The sequence below is a fragment of the Oncorhynchus mykiss genome, chromosome 4 (genome assembly GCF_057628025.1).
Source record: "Oncorhynchus mykiss isolate SJ-2025 chromosome 4, ASM5762802v1, whole genome shotgun sequence".
Taxonomy (NCBI): Eukaryota; Metazoa; Chordata; class Actinopteri; order Salmoniformes; family Salmonidae; genus Oncorhynchus; species Oncorhynchus mykiss.
In genome coordinates, this window is record NC_143025.1 from 90,140,041 (window position 1) to 90,167,875 (window position 27,835).

Sequence of the window (27,835 nt, forward strand, 5' to 3'; positions counted from 1 at the left end):
GTCAAAGTGAAGCTGTGGGACTGTTGTCAATGTGAAGCTGTGAGACTGTTGTCAAGGTGAAGCTGTGGGACTGTTGTCAATGTGAAGCTGTGAGACTGTTGTCAAGTTGAAGCTGTGGGACTGTTGTCAAGGTGAAGCTGTGGGACTGTTGTCAAGGTGAAGCTGTGGGACTGTTGTCAAGGTGAAGCTGTGGGACTGTTGTCAAGGTGAAGCGTGGGACTGTTGTCAAGGTGAAGCTGTGGGACTGTTGTCAAGGTGAAGCTGTGGGACTGTTGTCAAGGTGAAGCTGTGGGGACTGTTGTCAAGGTGAAGCTGTGGGACTGTTGTCAAGGTGAAGCTGTGGGACTGTTGTCAAGGTGAAGCTGTGGGGACTGTTGTCAAGGTGAAGCTGTGGGACTGTTGTCAAGGTGAAGCTGTGGGACTGTTGTCAAGGTGAAGCTGTGGGACTGTTGTCAAGGTGAAGCTGTGGGGACTGTTGTCAAGGTAAAGCTGTGGGACTGTTGTCAAGGTGAAGCTGTGGAACTGTTGTCAAGGTGAAGCTGTGGGGACTGTGTCTTTGTTTACTGATGTCTTAATGTGATGTATGATCATGTCGTTAATTTTTTTAATTGACATTAAAATGTGTATTTCTAATGAGACAGGAAGTGACCAGTAAAGAATGCTGCTTATTGTTGCTATATTACTCAAATTATAATCTGTATAAAACAAAGTTAAGTAATATAATCTGCTTTTGCATCATGCACTAAAAACAGAAGTTTGAAACTCTTAAACATCCATACAATACTAAAAATACCTTTCTTCTCAATTCATGAACAGTAATCCAGAACAGACACTTAAGAAATAGAGTAAGAAGAATAGCATGCAATAATCAAGACCATTTTACTAACTTATTGTTTTATTTTTTTTAGGTTCTCAAATCAAAACAACTGTTTTTTTTGGTCACATACACATATTTAGCAGATGTTATTGCGGGTGTAGCGAAAATGCTTGTGTTCCTAGCTCCAACGGGTGCAGTAGTATCCAACAATTCACAACAACACACACAAATCCAAGGTTCTCCCAGCGTATTCCACGTCCCTGTAGTTTGTGGAATGGATGTGGACGCAGGGTCACCGAGGTCTATTCAACGTGGTTAAACATTCAGACTGTTGCCCATAGACATAATGGATGCAACTGGTATGATGATTCTCTGTTGGTCCTGACAGAAGCATCTGTGCTACACAATACATTTGTATGTGAATGTTCTATAAGTTAAAGGGACATTTTACCAATGTTTAACCTCATATTTCATTGTCTCCAGCACCATATAATTGAAAATTGTTTTTTTTTGTTTTTGTTCTGTCGTCCCCCCCAAAAAAATATATAAATTGGTGGTGTCCCTTTAATACCCTGTTGTTACTGCTGCTTGCCGTCGCCACGGAGACGTCGGTGACCCCTGATGACCTCGTGTACGGAGTCAGGGTCGTCTAGCGTGCTGAGGTCCCCCAGCTCGTCCGTGTTCCGCTCCACGACCTTCCTCAGGACACGACGCATGATTTTTCCCGAGCGAGTCTTTGGCAGACACCTCACCACCTACAGAGATTAAAAGCCCCATTTGAAAACTTTAAAAGTGTATCTTTCCTTCCTCCCTTCATAAAAAAATAAAAAAAACGTTTTGAAATGGGGAGGGTACTACTTTAAGTTTACCAGAACACAGCTTTTTGTTTTTTTCTGTTGCAAAACATTTTTTTTTTTTTGCTACAGTGTGACCTACTTAACACAACCCAGCTGTTTGTGCCTGTTAATGTTATTAAGTCATGTTCAGGACAGTCTTGTGAGACTTTAGGACATGGTTTATGACCTAGGCAAATCAAATGTTATTGGTCACATACACATGGTTAGCAGATGTTGATGCGAGTGTAGCCAAATGCTTGTGCTTCTAGTTCCGACCGTGCAGTAATAACCAACAAGTAATCTAACAATTTCACAGCAACTACCTTATGCACACAAATGTAAAGGGATGAATAAGAATATGTACATATAAATATATGGGTGAGCGATGGCCGTGCGGCATAGGCAAGGTGCAGTAGATGGTATAAAATACAGTATATACATATGAGATGAGTAATGTTGGGTATGTAAACATTATATAAAGTGGCGTTATTTAAAGTGACTAGTGATACCTTTACTAAGTCCATGTATTAAAGTGGCCAGAGATTTGAGTCTGTATGTTGGCAGCAGCCTCTCTATGTTAGTGGTGGCTGTTTAACAGTCTGATGGCCAGAGATTTGAGTCTGTATGTTGGCAGCAGCCTCTCTATGTTAGTGGTGGCTGTTTAACAGTCTGATAGCCAGAGATTTGAGTCAGTATGTTGGCAGCAGCCTCTCTATGTTAGTGGTGGCTGTTTAACAGTCTGATGGCCAGAGATTTGAGTCAGTATGTTGACAGCAGCCTCTCTATGTTAGTGATGGCTGTTTAACAGTCTGATGGCCAGAGATTTGAGTCTGTATGTTGACAGCAGCCTCTCTACGTTAGTGATGGCTGTTTAACAGTCTGATGGCCAGAGATTTGAGTCTGTATGTTGACAGCAGCCTCTCTATGTTAGTGGTGGCTGTTTAACAGTCTGATGGCCAGAGATTTGAGTCAGTATGTTGACAGCAGCCTCTCTCTGTTAGTGATGGCTGTTTAACAGTCTGATGGCCAGAGATTTGAGTCAGTATGTTGACAGCAGCCTCTCTATGTTAGTGATGGCTGTTTAACAGTCTGATGGCCAGAGATTTGAGTCAGTATGTTGACAGCAGCCTCTCTATGTTAGTGGTGGCTGTTTAACAGTCTGATGGCCAGAGATTTGAGTCAGTATGTTGACAGCAGCCTCTCTACGTTAGTGATGGCTCTTTAACAGTCTGATGGCCTTGAGATAGAAGCTGCTTTTCAGTCTCTCTGAGGGAAGGTTCAGAGAGTTCAAAGATTGAAAGTATCACAAGTGAACGGACCCCACTAGACTACCAGTATTAGTGGTACTACCTGAATGAAGTCTGGGCAGGCGTACTTGGCGATGCTCCTGGACACCATCTCTCGGAGCTGCTGAGCTAGAACATCCTCTTGAACCATCACTGCCTTCTTCAACACCACAAACACATACACACCTGGTCAGAGAAGAGGACAGTAGATCACCTATATGGCCGTAAAGGCTGCGTTAACACAGGCGGTCCAATTCTGATCTTTTGCCCAATTATTGGCAAAAAAAAAAAGAAGGTGATCTGATTGGTCAAAAGATATCTAGAATATCTGTTTGTTGTTTACCATTGTCTAGCATATGACATGCTACATCATTTGCACAAGGTCACTTAAAGGTTTTGTCAAGTTCACATAGAGTTGTTTGGATCAAGGTGGTGAAATAAAGACGTCAACGGTATATTTGTTCTCGACAGGGTAGGGAAGGGGCGAATTACTTGTAATCTGATTACAAACTGCAGTCAGGTGGGGGAGGGGCGAATTACTTGTAATCTGATTACAAACTGCAGTCAGGTGGGGGAGGGGCGAATTACTTGTAATCTGATTACAAACTGCAGTCAGGTAGGGGAGGGGCGAATTACTTGTAATCTGATTACAAACTGCAGTCAGGTAGGGGAGGGGCGGATTACTTGTAATCTGATTACAAACTGCAGTAAGGTAGGGGAGGGGAGGATTACTTGTAATCTGATTACAAACTGCAGTCAGGTAGGGGAGGGGCGGATTACTTGTAATCTGATTACAAACTGCAGTCAGGTAGGGGAGGGGCGAATTACTTGTAATCTGATTACAAACTGCAGTCAGGTAGGGGAGGGGCGGATTACTTGTAATCTGATTACAAACTGCAGTCAGGTAGGGGAGGGGCGAATTACTTGTAATCTGATTACAAACTGCAGTCAGGTGGGGGAGGGGCGAATTACTTGTAATCTGATTACAAACTGCAGTCAGGTAGGGGAGGGGCGAATTACTTGTAATCTGATTACAAACTGCAGTAAAGTAGGGGAGGGGAGGATTACTTGTAATCTGATTACAAACTGCAGTCAGGTAGGGGAGGGGCAGATTACTTGTAATCTGATTACAAACTGCAGTCAGGTAGGGGAGGGGCGGATTACTTGTAATCTGATTACAAACTGCAGTAAGGTAGGGGAGGGGAGGATTACTTGTAATCTGATTACAAACTGCAGTCAGGTAGGGGAGGGTCGGATTACTTGTAATCTGATTACAAACTGCAGTCAGGTAGGGGAGGGGCGGATTACTTGTAATCTGATTACAAACTGCAGTCAGGTAGGGGAGGGGCGGATTACTTGTAATCCGATTACCAAAAAAACTGTAACTGTAATCAGTTACGTTACCAGCAATAATATTGTAATCAGATTACTTTGGAAAAACTAGAGGATTACTTATTGGATTCATTTTAAATTCAGAAAGGATGTTTGCTAAAAAATACATGACACCTTTCTGTTTTCTCAGTGACGTTCAATTCAGCACTGACAAAAGGCACAAGTTTAAGTTTGTTTCACCTGAGTGAGTCTGACCACCAATCAGAGACCACTATGATGACACACCAAATGATGACCACTAATCAGAGACCACTATGATGACACACCAAATGATGACAACCAATCAGAGACCACTATGATATGACACACCAAATGATGACAACCAATCAGAGACCACTATGATGACACACCAAATGATGACCACAAATCAGAGACCACTATGATGACACACCAAATGATGACCACCAATCAGAGACCACTATGATGACATACCAGATGATGACTACCAATCAGAGACCACTATGATGACACACCAAATGATGACCACCAATCAGAGACCACTATGATGACACCCCAAATGATGACCACCAATCAGAGACCACTATGATGACACAGCAGATGATGACCACCAATCAGAGACCACTATGATGACACACCAGATGATGACCACCAATCAGAGAACACTATGATGACACACCAGATGATGACTACCAATCAGAGACCACTATGATGACACACCAAATGATGACCACCAATCAGAGACAACTATGATGACACCCCAAATGATGACCACCAATCAGAGACCACTATGATGACACACCAGATGATGACCACCAATCAGAGACCTCTATGATGGCACACCAGATGATGACCACCAATCAGAGACCACTATGATGGCACACCAAATGATGACCACCAATCAGAGACCACTATGATATGACACACCAAATTATGACCACCAATCAGAGACCACTATGATGGCACACCAAATGATGACCACCAATCAGAGACCACTATGATGGCACACCAAATGATGACCACCAATCAGAGACCACTATGATGGCACACCAAATGATGACCACCAATCAGAGACCACTATGATGACACACCAAATGATGACCACCAATCAGAGACCACTATGATGACACACCAAATGATGACCACCAATCAGAGACCACTATGATGACACACCAAATGATGACCACCAATCAGAGACCACTATGATGACACACCCAAATGTGTTTAAAGGATCCTTTTTTGTCTTCTTCTAATGCATCTTAAAGGGAAAGTCATCTAAAAGTAAATGAAAGTCATCAGATTACGTTACTGAGTTTGGCTAATCCATAAATTACGTTATGGATTACAATTTTGGACAGGTAACTAACTATTAACTGTAACGGATTACATTTAGAAAGTAACCTAGGCAACCCCGGTTGTTGATACATTTCCTTGAATTAGACACTAAGAGTGGAGAGTTAAGTGGAAATACAACAGGGTAAAAGTAAATTGGTATAATCATGTAACCATGGTGCACGTCAAAGTTCCACGATGTCACTCACCCTCTCCTTTGATGTCATGGGAATAGCCAATCCCAGCAGACTCAGGACACTGGTTCACTGGTTCTAGGACACTGCAGGACACTGGTTCTAGGAGAGAATGCCATGGAATCAGTTCCAACTGTTAATAACGTCAACAAGGACATTGATACGATAAGCGACATTGATACGATATGCTTATCATTTCAACTGATTTTTGTGTAGACTCGGGTAACGTCCTGCAATAAGAAGTCATTTTGATAGGAACATTTGGACTCATGATCGTGATCAGTGATGTCGTGGTAAAAAATAAATTGTCGGGTAAACGCTGGCCGCCATTCATGGTGATTATTTGTATTTTATTATGGATCCGCCCAATTAAAGTAATGCTCCCTATACATTAAACGCGGCAGGGTAGCCTAGTGGTTAGAGCGTTGGACTAGTTACCAGAAGGTTGCAAGTTCAAATCCCCGAGCTGACAAGGTCGTTCTGCCCCTGAACAGGCAGTTAACCCACTGTTCCTAAGCCGTCATTGAAAATAAGAATTTGTTCTTAACTGACTTGCCTAGTTAAACAAATTAAAATGTGTTTTTCTGTAAAAGATGGGGTACGTGCATTTACTCTCTGCTACACCACTGATCGTGAAGTTATTTTGAGAAGGACATTTGGTCACATCACAATCTTGTCTGGCCATCTTGTCTCAAGAGGACCACAATGGAAATAAGTCCCAGACTGTATTGTGTGTTATCCTCCATGATTTAACAATGGAAATAAGTCCCAGACTGTATTGTGTGTTATCCTCCATGATTTAACAATGGAAATAAGTCCCAGACTGTATTGTGTGTTATCCTCCATGATTTAACAATGGAAATAAGTCCCAGACTTTACTGTGTGTTATCCTCCATTATTATCTATGGCTTTTTCAAATTTATGTGTGCTTGTTTTTTTTAAATGGTCGAATTAATAACCTAAACTAAACATGATTATGATCGTGCTTCTACACCTGCATTGCTTGCTGTTTGGGGTTTTAGGCTGGGTACGAAGGGCTATATATATACATTTGATTTGATTTGATCGTACATACCACCACATCCTCTAGTTCCGCAGTCCCAAGCCGGTGACCGCTCACGTTGATGACATCATCGAGACGGCCGACGATCTGGTAATAGCCTTCCTTGGAGCGGTGGGCACCGTCGCCGGTGAAGAAGAAACCTAATAGTGGCAATTTAGGGGACAGTATTGATTATAGCAGAGCGCTAGTCTCAGCCTGAGAAAGACAGGAAATTAAGCAGATTGTAGAACGCTAGTTTTTAGAGTCTGGATGGGTTGGTTTGTCTGTACCTGGATAAGGCTGAAAATATGTCTCTGTGAATCTCTGGTGGTGGTTGTGGATTGTCCGGGCCATACCAGGCCAGGCCTGGGAGATACACAAAGCTCCAGTCGAATCATTGGAACTCAGCACTTCACCCTGGATACAATACACAACATTACTATTTTGAAGAAAAAAACATCCAAACTCCTTACGTATTTTATTATTTTTTATGACAGGATAGGAGACAGAATAAAGGGATCAGAAATGAGTAGGGGATTGAACAGGGATTGAACAGCAGGAGTCATGTGGTTCCGGAGGAGAGAGTGTTACCCGCTCGACCACACTCTGCTCCACACTCCGCTCCACACTCCACACTCCGCTCCACGCTCCACACTCCGCTCCACGCTCCGCTCCACACTCCGCTCCACACTCCGCTCCACACTGCGCTCCACACTGCGCTCCACACTGCGCTCCACACTGCGCTCCACACTCCGCTCCACACTGCGCTCCACACTCCGCTCCACACTGCGCTCCACACTCCGCTCCACACTCCGCTCCACACTGCACTCCACACTCCGCTCCACACTCCGCTCCACACTCCACACTCCGCTCCACACTCCGCTCCACACTGCGCTCCACACTGCGCTCCACACTCCGCTCCACACTGCGCTCCACACACAACACAATGTCTGGTTGAATAGACAGCAGAGTGACAGTATTGTGTGTGGAAGAGGGAAGTGGGATATCAGAATGCTTCCAAGCAGACCAGACAGCTGGGAAGCCCCAACAACAGATTACCAGCTGGTCAGAGAATGTTGTGGCTCTTAGTGAGGAGAGAAAGAGGGAGAGAGAAAGAGAGAGAAAGAGAAATAAAGAGGGAGAGAGAGAAATAGAGATCAAGAGACAGAGAAATAGGGAGGAGGGGAGAGAGAGAGAGAGAGAGAGAGAGAGATAGAGAGAGGGAGGAGGGGAGAGAGAGGGAGAAAGAGGGAGGAGGGGAGAGAGAGAGAGGGAGGAGGGGAGAGAGAGAGAGAGTGAGAGGGGAGAGAGAGAGAGATAGAGAGAGAAAGAGAGAGAAAGAGAGAGAGTGAGAGGGGAGAGAGAGAGAGAGAGAGGGAGGAGGAGAGAGAGAGAGAGTGAGGAGGGAGAGAGAGAGAGAGAGGGATGAGGGGAGAGAGAGAGAGAGAGAGAGAGAGAGTGAGAGGGGAGAGAGAGAGAGAGAGAGGGAGGGGAGAGAGAGAGAGAGAGAGAGAGGGAGGAGGGGAGAGAGAGAGAGAGAGAGAGAGAGGGAGGAGGGGAGAGAGAGAGAGGGAGGAGGGGAGAGAGAGAGAGAGAGAGAGTGAGAGGGGAGAGAGAGAGAGATAGAGAGAGAAAGAGAGAGAGAAAGAGAGAGAGTGAGAGGGGAGAGAGAGAGAGAGAGAGAGAGAGGGAGGAGGGGAGAGAGAGAGAGAGAGAGAGAGAGAGGGAGGAGGGGAGAGAGAGAGGGAGGAGGGGGGAGAGAGAGAGCCCCCCCCCACTCAATGGACTAGCACGCCATCGCCAGTCACTACCTCAGTGTCCAGCAGTGCCGGCTTGATCCCGTAAAACGGTCGCATGGCCATGCCCGGAACGATCTCCGCCTCTGGGTCCGCCGGCCTGGGAGCGATGCAGATCCCACCGGTCTCTGGAGAGACGGGAATAATACGTCGATGAGAGAGAACTGCTTTTCTAAGGAATCTAAAGCCCTATATGAACACTGGAAAGTGCTCTCTTCACTGATCGGGATATGACTGAATAGGCAAATGTCTTTTCAAGGTTTTGAACAAGGCCTAAACATTGACCACACCATATTGTTGTGGCCCCTGAAGAGATCCCCAAACAAAATGTCACAGTATAAAGACTAGAGTAAGTTCTACAATTAGGGATGGTAGGTTAGTGGAAAATAATAAAGAAAGAAAATATATTTAAAGAAATATATATGTAAAATAATACATAGATTTTATACATAGATTTACCCAACAAATATATGGGGGATTGGAAATGATGCAGACAATTACATTGATGGAAGCTACATCTATCTGCAATTGTTAAAGCTGATCTTCCCCCTAAAAAAATACAATCAATAAATTTAAAAAACTAGAGAAAGTTAAGAGGAGATTAAAGGTTGATGAGGAAAAAGGAGACGGCAAAGAGAACCAGAACAAGCTTTTGTAAGCAACCAGTTTGTCAGTCTGTCAGCATAATAAGCCCGGATCCTTTAGCTACAGATGTCGATGAGAGAATTACGGCCATGTTAAAAAGTCAATTAAATGCAATTAGGTTTGACTCTATCCTGCGACCAGGCTGTGCTAATCTACTAATCGGCTAATCTACCCTGCTAATCTGGCTGGTGTGGAGCTGGACTGACAGAGGACTGAGTCCCAAATGGCACCCTATTCCCTTTAGAGTGCACTACTATGGGTCCTGGTCTAAAGTAGTCCACTACTATGGGTCCTGGTCTAAAGTAGTCCACTACTATGGGTCCTGGTCTAAAGTAGTGCACTACTATGGGTCCTGATCAGATGTAGTGCACTACTATGGGTCCTGGTCTAAAGTAGTGCACTACTATGGGTCCTGGTCTAAAGTAGTGCACTACTGTGGGTCCTGATCAGAAGTAGTGCACTACTATGGGTCCTGATCAGAAGTAGTGCACTACTATGGGCCCTGGTCTAAAGTAGTGCACTACTATGGATTCTGGTTTAAAGTAGTGCACTACTATGGGTCCTGGTCTAAAGTAGTGCACTGTAAAATGAGGCACCCAGGGTCTCCATAGAACTAGGACACCACAGATTAACATCCCACACTGGGGCAAGGTGCCAACCAGTCATCCAGCCAGGCAGTCAGCCAGCCAGTCAGCCAACCAGTCAGCCAGCCAGGCAGTCAACTAGCCAGTCAGCTAGCTAGCCAGTCAGCCAACCAGTCAGCCAGCCAGTCAACTAGCCAGTCAGCCAGTCAGCCAAGCCAGCCAGTCAACTAGCCAGTCAACCAACCAGGCAGTCAGCCAGCCAGTCAGCCAACCAGCCAGCCAGTCAGTCAACCAGCCATCCAGTCAGCAAGTCAGGCAGCCAGCCAGTCAGTCAACCAGCCAGTCAGTCAGCCAGCAAGTCAGCAAGTCAGCCAACCAGTCAGCCAACCAGTCAACTAGCCAGTCAGCCAGCCAGGCAGTCAGCCAGCCAGGCAGTCAGCCAGGCAGTCAGCCAACTAGCCAGCCAGCCAGCCAGGCAGTCAGCCAGGCAGTCAGCCAGCCAGCCAGCCAGCCAAGCAGTCAGCCAGCCATTCAGCCAGCCAGCCAGTCAGTCAACCAGCCAGCCAGTCAGCAAGTCAGCCAGCCAGTCAGTCAACCAGCCAGTCAGTCAGCCAGCCAGCCAGCCAGCCAGTCAGCAAGTCAGCCAACCAGTCAGCCAGCCAGTCAACTAGCCAGTCAGCCGGCCAGGCAGTCAGCCAGCCAGCAGTCAGCCGGCCAGCCAGCCAGTCAGTCAACCAGCCAGCCAGCCAGTCAAATCTCCTTATTTGCCCCTGTAATGGACTTGTTTTGCACATAGATCAAACTGCCAGGAATTACCAATAATGCAATTTAGTGCTAATTGGCAAATCTGGACATAACGACATAATCCTCTGTTCTGAGGTAGGGTATTTGGGTCATATCTGTGTCATTAATGCTCCATGCTAAATTATGCATGTTTAATTATAAATATTAAAGGGGCAGCCTGGGATTGAAACAACGACAACAAATGGCAATACATCATTCATTTAAAAGTCTCAAAATTGATGTACCAATCCCAGATTGCCCCTTTAATATGCCCCTTGTGTGATAATTAACATTATTCCGGTGAATTTATTTTAATTACTCAATGACTGTAATTTGGTGCGATTGAGGACTGAAATATATAAGGTCAACCTGAATTTTTGTTAGATTAGCCTCAAAAATCAGATATGGTTTTAAAACATGTTTTTATTGCCCAGCGCTAAACTAATTTAGTGGAAGAACATTGTTTACAGGCCTGTTATTGTAGGCTATTTTCAACAGATGTAACGATAGAATTGGTTACAATGCAGCAAACGATATAGCTTTCTATTCAAACAAAGGTGTGTGAGGTATTGACCCTAAAAAGAGAAAGTATGGAAAGCTAGCTAATGTACAATGTAACTTGTGGTGAGCCCTCAGAGCAGGCTAGCTAATGTACAATGTAACTTGTGGTGAGCCATCAGAGCAGGCTAGCTAATGTACTGGTGGTGAGCCCTCAGAGCAGGCTAGCTAATGTACTGGTGGTGAACCCTCAGAGCAGGCTAGCTAATGTACTGGTGGTGAACCCTCAGAGCAGGCTAGTTAATGTACTGGTGGGGAGCCCTCAGAGCAGGCTAGCTAATGTACAATGTAACTGGTGGTGAGCCCTCAGAGCAGGCTAGCTAATGTAACTGGTGGTGAGCCCCCAGAGCAGGCTAGCTAATGTACAATGTAACTAACTGGTGGTGAGCCCCCAGAGCAGGCTAGCTAATGTACAATGTAACTGGTGGTGAGCCCTCAGAGCAGGCTAGCTAATGTACTGGTGGTGAGCCCTCAGAGCAGGCTAGCTAATGTACTGATGGGGAGCCCTCAGAGCAGGCTAGCTAATGTACTGGTGGGGAGCCCTCAGAGCAGGCTAGCTAATGTACTGGTGGGGAGCCCTCAGAGCAGGCTAGCTAATGTACTGGTGGGGAGCCCTCAGAGCAAAAAAAAAGGAAAGAAAGAGAGAACATTTGACATTTTAGTCTTTTGGCAGACACTCTTATCCGGAGCGACTTACAGTCACAAAGAACAAGGAGAGAGAGAGTGAAATTGTATCGCAGCAAAGTGTTTGTTTCCAAGTTCCTCTGTCTGCCTCTGCTGCTGCCGCTCTGGGGTCAGATATCTGGCAGTATTAAAATAACATCTGGTTTGATGCAGTCCAGAAGGGATAAAAAAACAACAATTTAATTCGATTGGCCGGAGAGCAGGGTGTGTAGAGTGTGTCTGTGTGTGTGGTACGTAATAGTATATTTCTTGATGAGATGATCGGACCAGTCTCTCCCCTTTAAGACTGATTGTTCTTCCTGGTGTTTAAAAAGCACTCGCTAGAAAGTTCACCAACTCAAAATTTCTGATTGTGCTTACGTTGGCAGACAACCAGACCAGCTCCACACAGAGCAGTAGACCCAACTCAGACAGACCAGCTCACACTGTACAGTACACTAATCTACAACCATCAACAGAGAAGAGAATGGTCTGTGATACAAAGAAAATAAAACTCCCCCCCCCCACTCAACAAAAGAAGCTATTAAAAAAAAAAAGCCCCCTTCATAAGAACTAGTACTGAGGGAACCGTTTTTCCTTAAAAAAGGAACTAAACAAGAACCGAAAAGCTCTTCAATAAGCATTGCAGAACTATGTTCACAGTGTTTGCAACACTAGGTTGAGCTGTCCCTTCAGGTTGTCACATGGTGCAGCTGTACATAGTCTATCGGTAAATAGCCCACCCAATTTGACCTACCTCATCCCCATACTGTTTATATTTATGTACTTTTCTGCTCTTTCGCACACCAGTATCTCTACCTGCACATGACCATCTGATCATTTATCGCTCCAGTGTTAATCTGCAAAATTGTAATTATTCGGCCTACCTCCTCGTGCCTTTTGCACACAATGTATATAGACTCTCTTTTTTTTCTACTGTGTTATTGACTTGTTTATTGTTTACTCCATGTGTAACTCTGTGTTGTTGTCTGTGTCACACTGCTATGCTTTATCTTGGCCAGGTCGCAGTTGTAAATGAGAACTTGTTCTCAACTAGCTTACCTGGTTAAATAAAGGTAAAATAAAATAAATACAAAAATGGGCTGTTTCTCAATATGCCCCGAGCGCATTCTCCGACCACGTTCTCTTGAGTACGTTCTCGTGAGGAACAAGAGTGAGGAGAACACATAAAACTATACATTTGAGAAACACTCCCCCTACTGTATTACCTCACACTGGGCAGCACTCCCCCTACTGTATTACCTCCCACTCCCCCTACTGTATTACCTCACGCTGAGCAGCACTCCCCCTACTGTATTACCTCACGCCGAGCAGCACTCCCCCTACTGTATTACCTTCATGCTGAGCAGCACTCCCCCTACTGTATTACCTCACGCTGAGCAGCAATCCCCCTACTGTATTACCTCACACTCCTCCTACTGTATTACCTCACACTCCTCCTACTGTATTACCTCAGCACTCCCCCTACTGTATTACCTCAGCACTCCTCCTACTGTATCACCTCAGCACTCCCCCTACTGTATTACCTCCCACTCCCCCTACTGTATTACCTCAGCACTCCCCCTACTGTATTACCTCACGCTGAGCAGCACTCCCCCTACTGTATTACCTCACGCTGAGCAGCACTCCCTCTGCTGTATTACCTCACGCTGAGCACCACTCCCCCTACTGTATTACCTCACGCTGAGCAGCACTCCCCCTACTGTATTACCTCACGCTGAGCAGCACTCCCCCTACTGTATTACCTCAGCACTCCCCCTACTGTATTACATCACGCTGAGCAGCACTCCCCCTAATGTATTACCTCAGCACTCCCCCTACTGTATTACCTCACACTGAGCAGCACTCCCCCTACTGTATTACCTTCACGCCGAGCAGCACTCCCCCTACTGTATTACCTCACGCTGAGCAGCACTCCCCCTACTGTATTACCTCACGCTGAGCAGCACTCCCCCTACTGTATTACCTCAGCACTCCCCCTACTGTATTACCTCACGCTGAGCAGCACTCCCCCTAATGTATTACCTCAGCACTCCCCCTACTGTATTACCTCACACTGAGCAGCACTCCCCCTACTGTATTACCTTCACGCCGAGCAGCACTCCCCCTACTGTATTACCTCACGCTGAGCAGCACTCCCCCTACTGTATTACCTCACGCTGAGCAGCACTCCCCCTACTGTATTACCTCAGCACTCCCCCTACTGTATTACCTCAGACTGCACCTCCCCATTCACTGAACCTTCTTCCATCCAGGACAATGACAACAATAGAGACCAAAACAAGATATACACAAAGCAAGTGTTTTACTTCATAATTATCAGCTAGATATGTGAATCGTAATAATCTAGCTAGCCAGCTAGTTAAACAGGCAAAAATGACCTAAAACGAATGTTATGCAAGGTAGATCTTCATTTTTTTGTGGGTAGCTACCAATTATTTATGGCTAGCTAGCTAGCCAGTTAGCTCTATTGGCTTACTATGGACTTACAGTACCTATTCACTGAACCGTCTTCCAGCCAGGACAACAATGGCAATAGAGACGAAACAAGATATACACTAAGCAACTGTTTTACATAACTGTCAATTAGCTATACGTGAATCGTAATAATGTAGCTAACCAGATAGTTTAACAGGCAAAAATGACCTAAAACTAATATTATGCAAGATAGATAGATGTCAATGGGTAGCTAGCTAACAATTATTTGTTGCTATCTGGCTAGCTAACAGTACTAGTAGCTAGCCAGTTATCCCTATTGGCTTATTATGGGCTTGCTATATACGGTACGTACGCGGGTAAACATGCCAAAAATAACACAACATGTATTTATTACCGTATCCAGATTAAATATTGTAGCCAGGCAACCTACAAGATGTGAATAGGCAACATTTAATTCCCAAGTCTGAGTGTATTTTCTCTCGCTTCAGCTCAAATAATGGCTGCCATTGATTTCAAGAAAAATGAGCTTCATTTTTTTTTTTACATGGTTAAGTCATATTTCTTTGCGAGAAGTGCCCTCCATGCTCTGTTTCGAATACTTTGATTTCCCTCCCGTGCTCAAACTTGCGTGCTTGCGCATTTTAAGAAACACCCTGATCTCATACAGTATTCTGCATACAGCACATTCTGTGTAAGAAATTAAATTGTAGTAAATCTATGTTTTAAGTAGCAGGGTTAAAGGTCAGTCATTACCTGTCTGCCACCAGGTGTCGACCACAGGGCAGCGTCCGTCCCCCACCACCCGATGGTACCACTCCCAAGCTTCTGTGTTGATGGGTTCACCCACTGCAGAGGAAACAGGAAAGGACAGGGTTAACAGCACCACAGGGAGAAAGCACCACAGGGGAGACAGCACCCAGGGAGACAGCACCACAGGGAGACAGCACCCCAGGGAGACAGCACCACAGGGGAGACAGCACCACAGGGAGACAGCACCCCAGGGAGACAGCACCACAGGTGAGACAGCACCACAGGTGAGACAGCACCACAGGGAGACAGCACCCCAGGGAGACAGCACCACAGGTGAGACAGCACCACAGGTGAGACAGCACCACAGGGGAGACAGCACCACAGGGTTAAGAGCACCACAGGGTTAACAGCACCACAGGGTTAAACAACCTAGAGGGTTCCATTCCACAGTGAATGGAAATGATAGGAGGAGCCCTCCAGGTTTTAACACTCCCATGCCTCGGTGTTGGATGGGTTCATGGGGAAGAGGACATGAAGAGGACAGGAAGAAGACAGGACATGTTTACGATGTGCTGTCTAGATAATTCCATGCCCCGGTCTGGCACGACACACGTGTTCCATTACATATGTAGACTCTCTTTAGAGGTCAAACCTTTACCCTCGCCTGGCGACATGACAGGCCTTCGTCATGCATTGGCACCCACAGCAAAGGCTCATGTACCTACTACTACAGTATCATGTTAACATACCATCAGCACAACACTGCCTGCTGTACTGAAACAGTATACACTACTACTACTACTACTACTACTACTACTACAGTATACTATTACACTGTAGACTGCTGTCTATGGATCCATCACACTGTAGACTGCTGTCTATGGATCCATCACACTGCACTGTAGACTGCTGTCTATGGATCCATCACACTGTAGACTGCTGTCTATGGATCCATCACACTGTAGACTGCTGTCTATGGATCCATCACACTGTAGACTGATGTCTATGGATCCATCACACTGTAGACTGCTGTCTATGTATCCCATAACACTGTAGACTGCTGTCTATGGATCCATCACACTGTAGACTGCTGTCTATGGATCCATCACACTGCACTGTAGACTGCTGTCTATGGATCCATCACACTGTAGACTGCTGTCTATGGATCCATCACACTGTAGACTGCTGTCTATGTATCCCATCACACTGTAGACTGCTGTCTATGGATCCATCACACTGTAGACTGCTGTCTATGGATCCATCACACTGTAGACTGCTGTCTATGTATCCCATCACACTGTAGGGCTATTGTCTATGGGGTGTATGCTATTCAGCAGGATATTCTCCTGAGGTCTATGATGAGGTCTATGCTATTCAGCAGGATATTCTCCTGAGGTCTATGATGAGGTCTATGCTATTCAGCAGGATATTCTCCTGAGGTCTATGATGAGGTCTATGGTATTCAGCAGGATATTCTCCTGAGGTCTATGATGAGGTCTATGGTATTCAGCAGGATATTCTCCTGAGGTCTATGGTATTCAGCGGGATATTCTCCTGAGGTCTATGGTATTCAGCAGGATATTCTCCTGAGGTCTATGGTATTCAGCAGGATATTCTCCTGAGGTCTATGGTATTCAGCGGGATATTCTCCTGAGGTCTATGGTATTCAGCAGGATATTCTCCTGAGGTCTATGGTATTCAGCAGGATATTCTCCTGAGGTCTATGGTATTCAGCGGGATATTCTCCTGAGGTCTATGGTATTCAGCGGGATATTCTCCTGAGGTCTATGGTATTCAGCGGGATATTCTCCTGAGGTCTATGATGAGGTTTATGGTATTCAGCAGGATATTCTCCTGAGGTCTATGGTATTCAGCGGGATATTCTCCTGAGGTCTATGGTATTCAGCGGGATATTCTCCTGAGGTCTATGGTATTCAGCGGGATATTCTCCTGAGGTCTATGATGAGGTCTATGGTATTCAGCAGGATATTCTCCTTAGGTTTATGGTATTCAGCAGGATATTCTCCTGAGGTCTATGGTATTCAGCAGGATATTCTCCTGAGGTCTATGATGAGGTCTATGGTATTCAGCAGGATATTCTCCTGAGGTCTATGATGAGGTCTATGGTATTCAGCAGGATATTCTCCTTAGGTTTATGGTATTCAGCAGGATATTCTCCTGAGGTCTATGATGAGGTCTATGGTATTCAGCAGGATATTCTCCTGAGGTCTATGATGAGGTCTATGGTATTCAACAGGATATTCTCCTGAGGTCTATGGTATTCAGCGGGATATTCTCCTGAGGTCTATGATGAGGTTTATGGTATTCAACAGGATATTCTCCTGAGGTCTAATCAAACCAAATCAAATGTTATTTGTCACGTGCCGAATACAACAGTGAAATGCTTACTTACCAGCCCTTAACCAACAACGCCTCAATACGTTTTTAAGAAGAAAAACTGTTATGTTAAAAATATATAAGTAAAAAAATAAAATAAAAGTTACAAATAATGAAACAGCAGCAGTCATAAAACAAAGTGGCAAAAACATTACATACAAAATAAGCTACAAATAACGCGAAAAAACAACAACATCCCAATTGGTTACGGGATCGTAAAACGTCAGCCATCTCCTTCGCCCCCATTCTCAACATAAAAAGGAGAAAGAGAGTCCTGTTGTTGTAAGGTTTGACCTACCAGAGCCCAGGGTTTTTAAGGAGGAGCGGTTGTAATTCTGCACCCACTCGTCTCCGTATTTCAGCAGCAGCCTGATGGCCGTGGGAGCACCGTAAAACTGGTTGATCTCCAGCCTCTCCACCATCTCCCAGTACCTGCCTGTAACATCACCAGATGTGTTGGTATCGTACTGTCACTCGTAGAAGACAGAAAAGGTTCATTCACAGAACATACAGACAACTGTTCTAATGTTAACTTATTTTACACATTGCTAGGCAGCACATAAAACCTCATGTTTGGGCCTAAAACTTTTGTTGTGTCTTACAGGCCTCAATGCTGAACTTTCCACAAGACAGAAATGTTCTCTCAATGACAGAATACTCTTAGAAAAAAAGTGTTCCATAAGGGGTCTTTGGCTGTCCCCATAGGAGAACCCTTCCTGGTTCCCTTTTGGGTTCCATGTAGAACCCTATGTGGAAAGGGTTTTACATGGAACTCAAAAGGGTTCTACCTGGAAACCAAACAGGAACCAAAAATGGTTCTTCAAAGGTTTCTCCTATGGGGACAGCCAAAGACCTCTTTTAGGTTCTAGATAGCATATTTTTCCTAAGAGTGTAGGCCGCCTACTGAATATACGCAAGGGAGTTATATTTATAGTGGAATGGTGAGTTCAGATTTAAGTTGTAAACACGTTGAAGTACAGGTTGTAAAAAACCTTAGTAGTCTATTGTCACCTGGGTTGGGGTATACTGGTGTACTCTCAAACAGAACGGTGGTTCCTCCATTACACAGAGGGCCATAGACGATGTAGCTGTGACCTGTTATCCAGCCGATGTCCGCCACACAGCCAAACACATCCCCGTCATGGTAGTTGAACACATACTGAAGGAGAGAGGACGATAGAGGAAAGAGGTTAGGCAATAGGTACTGGTCTTAGATCAGGGGTCTTCAACCCACCCAGGTAAACCGGAGACTCAGGGGTCTTCAACCCACCCAGGTAAACAGGAGACTCAGGGGTCTTCAACCCACCCAGGTAAACCGGAGACTCAGGGGTCTTCAACCCACCCAGGTAAACCGGAGACTCTGGGGTCTTCAACCCACCCAGGTAAACCGGAGACTCAGGGGTCTTCAACCCACCCAGGTAAACAGGAGACTCAGGGGTCTTCAACCCACCCAGGTAAACCGGAGACTCTGGGTCCCCTGTCACACTGGATGTTAACATAAAAAATATATATATTTTACGTCTTGTCTTATCATCAGGTGAATGATAATGGCAAGGAGAAGTCATTAACATTTTAAAATTGATAGATTTTGTAGATAGATGTTCATTATTTCGACCTCCCCTAACTTTAATTGGAAGAGGAAGTTCATCTCTAACTTAGCCTATTAGCTAGAAAGGTAACTAAGAGCAGCTGTTTAGCTGGTTAAAGGTTAGCCATGTTGGAAAGGTAACTAAGAGCAGCTGTTTAGCTGGTTAAAAGGTTAGCCATGTTGGAAAGGTAACTAAGAGCAGCTGTTTAGCTGGTTAAAGGTTAGCCATGTTGGAAAGGTAACTAAGAGCAGCTGTTTAGCTGGTTAAAAGGTTAGCCATGTTGGAAAGGTAACTAAGAGCAGCTGTTTAGCTGGTTAAAGGTTAGCAATGTTGGAAAGGTAACTAAGAGCAGCTGTTTAGCTGGTTAAAAGGTTAGCCATGTTGGAAAGGGAACTAAGAGCAGCTGTTTAGCTGGTTAAAAGGTTAGCCATGTTGGAAAGGTAACTAAGAGCAGCTGTTTAGCTGGTTAAAGGTTAGCAATGTTGGAAAGGTAACTAAGAGCAGCTGTTTAGCTGGTTAAAGGTTAGCCATGTTGGAAAGGTAACTAAGAGCAGCTGTTTAGCTGGTTAAAAGGTTAGCCATGTTGGAAAGGAAAGGGAACTAAGAGCAGCTGTTTAGCTGGTTAAAGGTTAGCCATGTTGGAAAGGAAAGGGAACTAAGAGCAGCTGTTTAGCTGGTTAAAAGGTTAGCCATGTTGGAAAGGGAACTAAGAGCAGCTGTTTAGCTGGTTAAAAGGTTAGCCATGTTGGAAAGGTAACTAAGAGCAGCTGTTTAGCTGGTTAAAGGTTAGCCATGTTGGAAAGGAAAGGTAACTAAGAGCAGCTGTTTAGCTGGTTAAAGGTTAGCCATGTTGGAAAGGAAAGGTAACTAAGAGCAGCTGTTTAGATGGTTAAAGGTTAGGCCATGTGTTGGTAAACATGCACACCAGCCTGGTTCATTCAGGTGTTTTTTCTATAGGGTGGGTGTGTGTGTGTGTGTGTGTGTGTGTGTGTGTGTGTGTCTGTGTGTGTGTGTGTGTGTGTGTGTGTGTGTGTTTACCAGACCCTCACCCTGTGTGTAAGGGAGGTGTACAGCAGGTAACCAGACCCTCACCCTGTGTGTCAGGGAGGTGTACAGCAGGTAACCAGCCTGTGTATGAACCAGACCCTTAGGTTTCCCTGTGCTGCCTGACGTATAGAGCAGGAACAAGACGTCCTCACTGTCCATGGCAACGGGCTCACACACCACATCCTCCTTCATCATCTCCTGTTAAAGGGACAAAGAGTTCAGCCCCGTAGCAACAGTTCAGCCCCGTTGAAACAGTTCAGCCCTGTAGAAACAGTTCAGCCCTGTAGAAACAGTTCAGCCCCATAGAAACAGAATCCCTAAAACAGGTTTCCTCATTCAAGGGAATTCTGCATTTATTCAAGTCAATAAGTGGACTTTCTATTCATATTTTTTTTCTTACCCCTTTTTCGCCCCAATTTTCATGGTATCCAATTGGTAGTTATCAGTGGTGGAACTCCCGTACGGACTCAGGACTCAGGAGAGGCGAAGGTCGAGAGCCTTGCGTCCTCCAAAACACAACCCAGTCGAGCCACACTGCTTCTTGACACAATGCCGCTTAACCCGGAAACCAGCCGCACCAATGTTTCGGAGGAAACACTGCACCTGGCAACCGTGTGCATTGCACCCGGCCCACCACAGGAGTCGCTAGAGCGCGATGGGACAAGACCATTCTTGCTGGCCAAACCCTCCCCTTACCCGGACGATGCTGGGCCAATTGTGCTCTGCCCCATGAGTCTCCCGGTCGTCGCCGGCTGCGACAGATCCTGGACTCTAACCAGAATCTCTAGTGGCACAGCTAGCACTGTGATGCAGTGCCTTAGACCACTGCACCACACGGGATGCCAGGTTGACGTGTTTAAAGGTCTTGCTCACATCGGCTACGGAAAGCGTGATCACACTGTCGTCCGGAACAGCTAGTGCTCTCATACATGCTTCAGTGTTGCTTGCCTTAGACCACTGCGCCACTCGGGAGGCCCCCTTTCTATTAATTATTTTTCTATGGTTCAGCCATTTTAAGTCTCAGTATCTCCTGTTCATAACAGACAAAGATGTCAGACATTTTTCCCAGGTATTTTTCAGATGTTATTGGACAGATAGAGAGGATGACAGTGGAGAAAGATAGAGATTGTGTCAAAGGGCAGTAGGCCGGATTTGAACCGATGCCGACACATCTGCAGCTTTACCGCTAGACCAACCAGGCCACATGATGTTGGTAATTTAAAGCCTCAACAATGTTTCAGAGAGGTTTCAACCAGTGAAGGCTGGTGAGAGGGGGGACGGCTCGTAATAATGTCTGGAATGGAATGGTAGTAAAAACATGTGTTTGATATCATTCCATTCACTCCGTTCCAGACATTACACTCCATTCCAGCCATTACACTCCATTCCAGCCATTACACTCCATTCCATCCATTACACTCCATTCCATCCATTACACTCCATTCCAGCCATTACACTCCATTCCATCCATTACACTCCATTCCAGACATTACACTCCATTCCAGACATTACACTCCATTCCAGACATTACACTCCATTCCAGACATTACACTCCATTCCAGACATTACACTCCGTTCCAGACATTACACTCCATTCCACACATTACACTCCATTCCAGACATTACACTCCATTCCAGCCATTACACTCCATTCCAGACATTACACTCCATTTAGGGGGGCAGGTAGCCTAGTGGTTGGAGCGTTGGGCCAGTAACCGAAAGGTTGCTGGATTGAATCCCCGAGCTGACAAGGTAAAAATCTGTCATTCTGCCCCTGAACAAGGACACAGTTCCCCGGTAGGCCATCATTGTAAATAAGAATTTGTTCCTAACTGACTTGCCTACTAAAAATAAAGGTTAAATTTACATTATTACGAGCCGTTGGTTTAAACCCATATTCAGTCTCAATAATGCCTCCTATATTCAAGTCAAAGTCATGGTCAAGACACAGGTGCATTCACTCAAACATATTTGACAATCATTTACTAAGCTGCTAGGTTTTCCACAAGGTGATACAGTAAGTGGTGATAAGAAGTGTCGGCAGAACTATTTGACTAGTTGTACAAATGTCCATGGAGCTAATGTATTATTTACTTTCTTCCCATTTAAAAAAATATATACTATTTTTCACACGTGATAAAATGATCATGCAATTCAACAAACAGTAAATCATAATTTTTTGAAGTACCTATTGTTTAAATACAAAAAGCAGTTATAAAAACAGTTGTAACCGCTTATAAACACCAACCTCTCATGAACAGTTATAACCTCACCGGTAAGCTGTGTCTATTGGCTCATCTCCTCCAGTAAGCTGTGCCTATTGGCTCACCTCCTCCAGTAAGCTGTGTCTCTATTGGCTCACCTCCTCCAGCGGAACATCTCTGTCTGTCATGGCAACGGTGTTCTCTGTTCTCATGGCAACCAGGACCTGCTGGACTGAGGGACAGTTCTGGACGGCCTGGTCCACAGTTCTCTTCAGGTCCACCACCTTGCCTCCCCTCACACCCTGGTTGACCGTGATCACTGTGCTGGACTGGGCTGTAGCAGGGCCAGGTACATTATACAGTCGATACAGAGAGAGATTGGTAGACGGTAATGAAAAATACAGTGACTATTTGTGGTTCCTTCTCTCTTTTCTACACCTCATCAGCCACCTCACCATCTCTAATGCGCTCAGCGAAGTCAAAATTGTCTACATCGTATACATTTATGGAAATAAAATCAGCTTTTTTTTGTATTTTTTGGGTTAGGCATAAGGTTAGCAATGTGGTTAAGGTTAGGTTTAGGTTTAAAATCTGATTTTATGAAGATAAGTTGTAGAAATAAGCAGGGCTTATGACTTAGCAACTTGGCCAGACAGTGACGACCCCTCACCGTCTCTGATGCGATCAGCCAGGGCCTCGGAGCTGAACCCGGCGAAGACCACATTGTGGGCCGCACCTATCCGGGCGCACGCCAACATGGAGGCCACTGCCAGGGGGCAGGGGGGCATGTAGATAGTCACACAGTCCCCCCTCCGCACCCCCTGGCGCTTCAGCAGGTTGCCCAGGCGACAGGTCAGCTCCAGTAGCTGTCTGTGGAGAAAAATGTCAATAAAGTTGGGTGATACGAAGGGGAATGAGGGTGTGAGGGGTGATGAGTATGTGTATTTATACTGTCTATCCTTGTATGTAAATTACAGTAGTTGAGATAGGCCTACTCTTTGAGTATAGATTACAGTAGATGTGATAGGTCCTATTCTTTGCGATTATATTTTGGTCGTCTCAGTTATACATGAGGTAACCCCACCGAAACATTATTTCAGGTAAGAAATGATCTGAGTGATAACCCCGCCATGCACCAGGGAACAACTAAACTACATGGATGTTCATAGTGTAGCGAATCCAGGGGGGTAGTCCCGCCCCCGGGACTCAAACCCAGGTCCAGCGACTGTCAAGCCAACGTCTTAACAGCTGCGCCAAGAAGTCCAAACCTCTTGATGAGGTCGCTTTTGTTGGGTCACAGTCGCTACAAAGACATGGATTTGCTGTATGAATGATAGTGAATTTAAAGTGTGTTCCCACATGAGATGTTGTACAGTGATTGTGATAGTTCCAGACCTGTAGGTGATCTTGACCTCAGTTCCAGGTTCATCTCTCTCCCAGATCAGAGCCACTCTCTCTGGACAAGTGTGAACGTGACGATCCAAGCAGTTCACTGCACGCACGCACGCACACACACGCACACACACACACGCGCACGCACGCACGCACGCACACACATACAGACACACACACACACCACTCACACATAGACACACACACATGCACACACACACACACACACATACACACACACACACACTCACACTCACACTCACACATACAGACACACACACACGCACGCACACACGCACACACACACACAGATACGCACGCTCACACATGCAGACACACACACACACACACACACACTCATACATAAAGACACACAAACACACAAAAACATACGCACGCACACTCACACATACAGACAAGCGCACATACATATAGGTATGTACGCAGGCACACACACACACACAGAGAAGTGAAAGTCAGTTTCAAAGCAGTTCAGCTCTGCTGTTCTTTTCAAACTAAATTAACTTGAGTATTCTGCCAATAGCTTGGTTGTTTCCTGGTAAATACATTGGGATAAACGCTTAGTTCGTTCACAACACAAGAGAGCCTGTGTGTCAATGTGAATGTTCTCATGATAGATTCCATCAGTGTCTTCTCCTCCTGACTGAACCCAGTAATTGGTACTGTTTGTATTTATTAAGGATCCCATTAGTTCCTGCCAAGGAAACAACTATTCTTCCTTGAGTCCAGCAACATTGAAGGACGTTACTCTGGGTGATTCTACTGGCAGAGAAATGGAACTGACAGGGGATATAGGACCAACTGGATGAGGTAGTTACTCTGGGTGATTCTACTGGCAGAGAAATGGAACTGACAGGGGATATAGGACCAACTGGTTGAGGTAGTTACTCTGGGTGACTCTACTGACAGGGGATATAGGACCAACTGGTTGAGGCAGTTACTCTGGGTGACTCTACTGGTGGGGGATATAGGACCAACTGGTTGAGGTAGTTACTCTGGGTGACTCTACTGACAGGGGATATAGGACCAACTGGTTGAGGTAGTTACTCTGGGTGACTCTACTGGCAGGGGATATAGGACTAACTGGTTGAGGTAGTTACTCTGGGTGACTCTACTGGCAGGGGATATAGGACCAACTGGTTGAGGTAGTTACTCTGGGTGACTCTACTGGCAGGGGATATAGGACCAACTGGTTGAGTGAGGCAGTTACTCTGGGTGACTCTACTGACAGGGGATATAGGACCAACTGGTTGAGGCAGTTACTCTGGGTGACTCTACTGGTGGGGGATATAGGACTAACTGGTTGAGGCAGTTACTCTGGGTGACTCTACTGACAGGGGATATAGGACCAACTGGTTGAGGCAGTTACTCTGGGTGACTCTACTGACAGGGGATATAGGACCAACTGGAGTACTATATTTACTACAGAATTATTATTTTCAAAATAAAGGTCAAATGTATTTCAACCAATCAAAACAACTCTATGGAGCTTTTTATTTTAAGGTAAAAAAAAAAAAAAACAATCCACATGGTTATTACACTGGCTATTGGGTACGTTAGCTAGAATATGGTTTAGATATAGCAGTACAAAAACAATTGAAAATATTTCTTACATATTGTATATTTTGTGGAGAAAACGTTATCTTACCAGATACATTGAGTTTTCCCCCTTCAAACCATTTTATTTTGCCTTGACTGAAGTCACAGTTCTGAACCGTGTGAAAGGGACTTATCCACGACAGCCTCTGGCGCGCCACTGCGCCCCAAAACCGGTCACTTTCGTTGACGGAGAATTTGTACAGTCCCGAATGATCACTGACACCTTGGAATGCAACTGCCTCCGGCATACATGATGCTATATTGTAGCTTCTGCCGAACTGTCGACAGCATTGAAAAACCCGTCGGTTTAATGACGAAGTGAGAGTCAACAAAGAGCCTCTCCAAAGCGAACACATCATGAAACGAAGTTCTTTGTCATAAAGACAGTCTTTTCCGAAGAAGATAGATCGTATCCTTTATCCACCAAAATTGTGAAACAACATTTAAAAGCATTAAAAAGCACATTTAAAATCACATATACATAATGACAACGGGTTTGTGTTTTATCAAACGAACCATTACGACTCCAGCAAAACTTTTTTTGAGTGAGACATTCGAAGCAGATGCATTTAAAGGGAAGTCGGAGTCCATTGTGGGCCGACAATAAAGACGCAGAAGTTGGTCCAGCCAATGACAACAGATGACTAAAGTGGGGCATTTCCACCCCCATCAGATTTTTTTTTACTTGATTAGGCTATAGTATAGGCCAGTGGTCACCAACTTTTCCATTTATTTTTTACCCCATTTTCTCCGCAATTTAATGGTATCCAATCTTGTCTCATCGCTGCAACTCCCGTACGAACTCGGGAGAGGCGAAGGTCGAGAGCCGCGCGTCCTCCGAAACACAACCCAACCAGGCCGCACTGCTTTTTAACGAAGCCAGTCGCACCAACGTGTCGGAGGAAACATTACACCTGGCGACCGTGTCACCGTGCACTGCGCTCGCCCTCCACAGGGGTAGCTAGTGCGCGATGGGACAAGGACATCCCTGCCGGCCAAGCCCTTCCTAACCTGGACGACGCTGGGCCAATTGTGCGCCGCACCATGGGTCTCCCAGTCGCGGCCGGCTGCGACAGAACCTGGACTTGAACCAATGTCTCTAATGGCACAGCTAGCACTGCGATGCGATCCCTTTGACCGGTCGGGAGGCCCATACCCAACCTTTTCTGAGTCAAGATCACTGTCACAGTCAAAAAGCAAGACGAGACGCTGACTTTAAAAAAAAATGTAACATTAAGCTTATAAAACAGTTCTTTCGGAATGAGGTTTGGGCAGTAGGCCTAATACATTATCACAGCATATTGTCTGTGTGCTTGGCCTGCCAATATTGTTATTCTCAGACCATATTAAATTTCAAAACTATAGCTTTGATAACAACATTGATCAGTTGGTGTAGCACTTGCAAGGCACCGAGGAGCATGAATTGAAATAATGTTTATTTTTATTTTACTGGACTGATGGTACCTGCACCTGTTAGTCATGGTGCTTCCAAGACAACTGAACAAAAAAAACGAGGTCAAATCATGAGGCCAGTGATCTTCAGGTCGGAAGGTCTGAGCCCCAGAAAGATGGCCGACTTTCCGACTTGCAATTCCGAGTTGGATGACCGTTCTTTCTCACGGTCCCTGCTCTCTTAGTCCTTTCCTCCCTCCGGTGAGACTGACAGAGAGGAGACACCTTCTTCCACACGATGACGAAACTCGAGTCACACTGCGTCTCCCTCACGCACAAATACATGTTGTTCCTACGACCAGAGAAAGTTAAAATATTCCTCTATAAATAGACACGACGAGCTGCTAATAATAATACAAACGCAGGGCTATTAATATACTTGGCTAGCAAGGAGGCTCGTGTTGTTTACATATTGCTTAATGTTTACACACTGCTTTACTCACATGTATATACTGTATTCTATTCTACTGTATTTTAGTCAATGCCACTCCGACATTGCTTGTATATATTTATTTTACTTTTAGATGTGTGTACTGTTGTGAATTGTTAGATATTACTGCACTGTTGGAGCTAGGAACACAAGCATTTCGCTACAACCGCTAAATATGTGTGCTGACCAATAACATTTTATTTGATTTGATTTAGTGGGGTGAGCTATAGGAGGACAGGCTCATTGTAATGGCTGGAATGGAATTTGTGGAAAGGTATCAGACATATGGAAACCACTTGTTTGACTCCGTTCCATTGATTCCATTCCAGTCATTACAACGAGCCCGTCCTCCTATAGCTCCCCCCACCAGCCTCCGCTGTTGGCTAGTCATTCATCGCAGTTGCAGTGCGACAGGACGTACAGAGAAGCACGTTTTATGTTTTATAATAATGGTGAATAAAACACTGTTGACGGTGCTGAATAAAAACATGAACTCACTCATAAAAACAGCAGTTCTTTGCTGTATTCTTAGACATGTTCTGTGTGGTCATGGTTTAAAAGTTATTCATTCTTTACGTACGTACGGTAGTAGCGTATCAAACTGTTCT

The 27,835-nt window shown here is 45.2% G+C and overlaps 1 protein-coding gene across 3 annotated transcripts; it reads right to left on the reverse strand.

The window, feature by feature from the left end:
* Positions 1-659: 659 nt before the first annotated feature.
* LOC110522633 (acetyl-coenzyme A synthetase 2-like, mitochondrial) lies at positions 660-27,835 on the reverse strand. 3 transcript variants are annotated; one of them, XR_016495498.1, is made up of 14 exons: positions 25,395-27,835; positions 23,729-23,825; positions 23,004-23,203; positions 22,492-22,667; positions 20,175-20,327; positions 18,505-18,652; positions 17,792-17,929; positions 15,100-15,192; positions 8,669-8,781; positions 7,148-7,274; positions 6,891-7,018; positions 5,831-5,917; positions 3,004-3,125; positions 660-1,572 (listed from the first exon to the last, which is right to left on the reverse strand). XR_016495498.1 is itself a non-coding variant. In XM_090233250.1 (14 exons), exons 1-14 carry the CDS (start codon positions 25,702-25,704, stop codon positions 1,396-1,398), a joined length of 2,043 nt encoding a protein of 680 aa, XP_090089376.1. In that variant the 5' UTR covers positions 25,705-27,057; the 3' UTR covers positions 660-1,395. The 3 variants fall into 3 exon arrangements, 1 of the variants encoding a protein (XP_090089376.1); XM_090233250.1 differs by having other exon boundaries at positions 5,831-5,887; positions 6,887-7,018; positions 25,395-27,057; XR_016495497.1 differs by lacking the exon at positions 25,395-27,835 and having other exon boundaries at positions 23,729-24,244.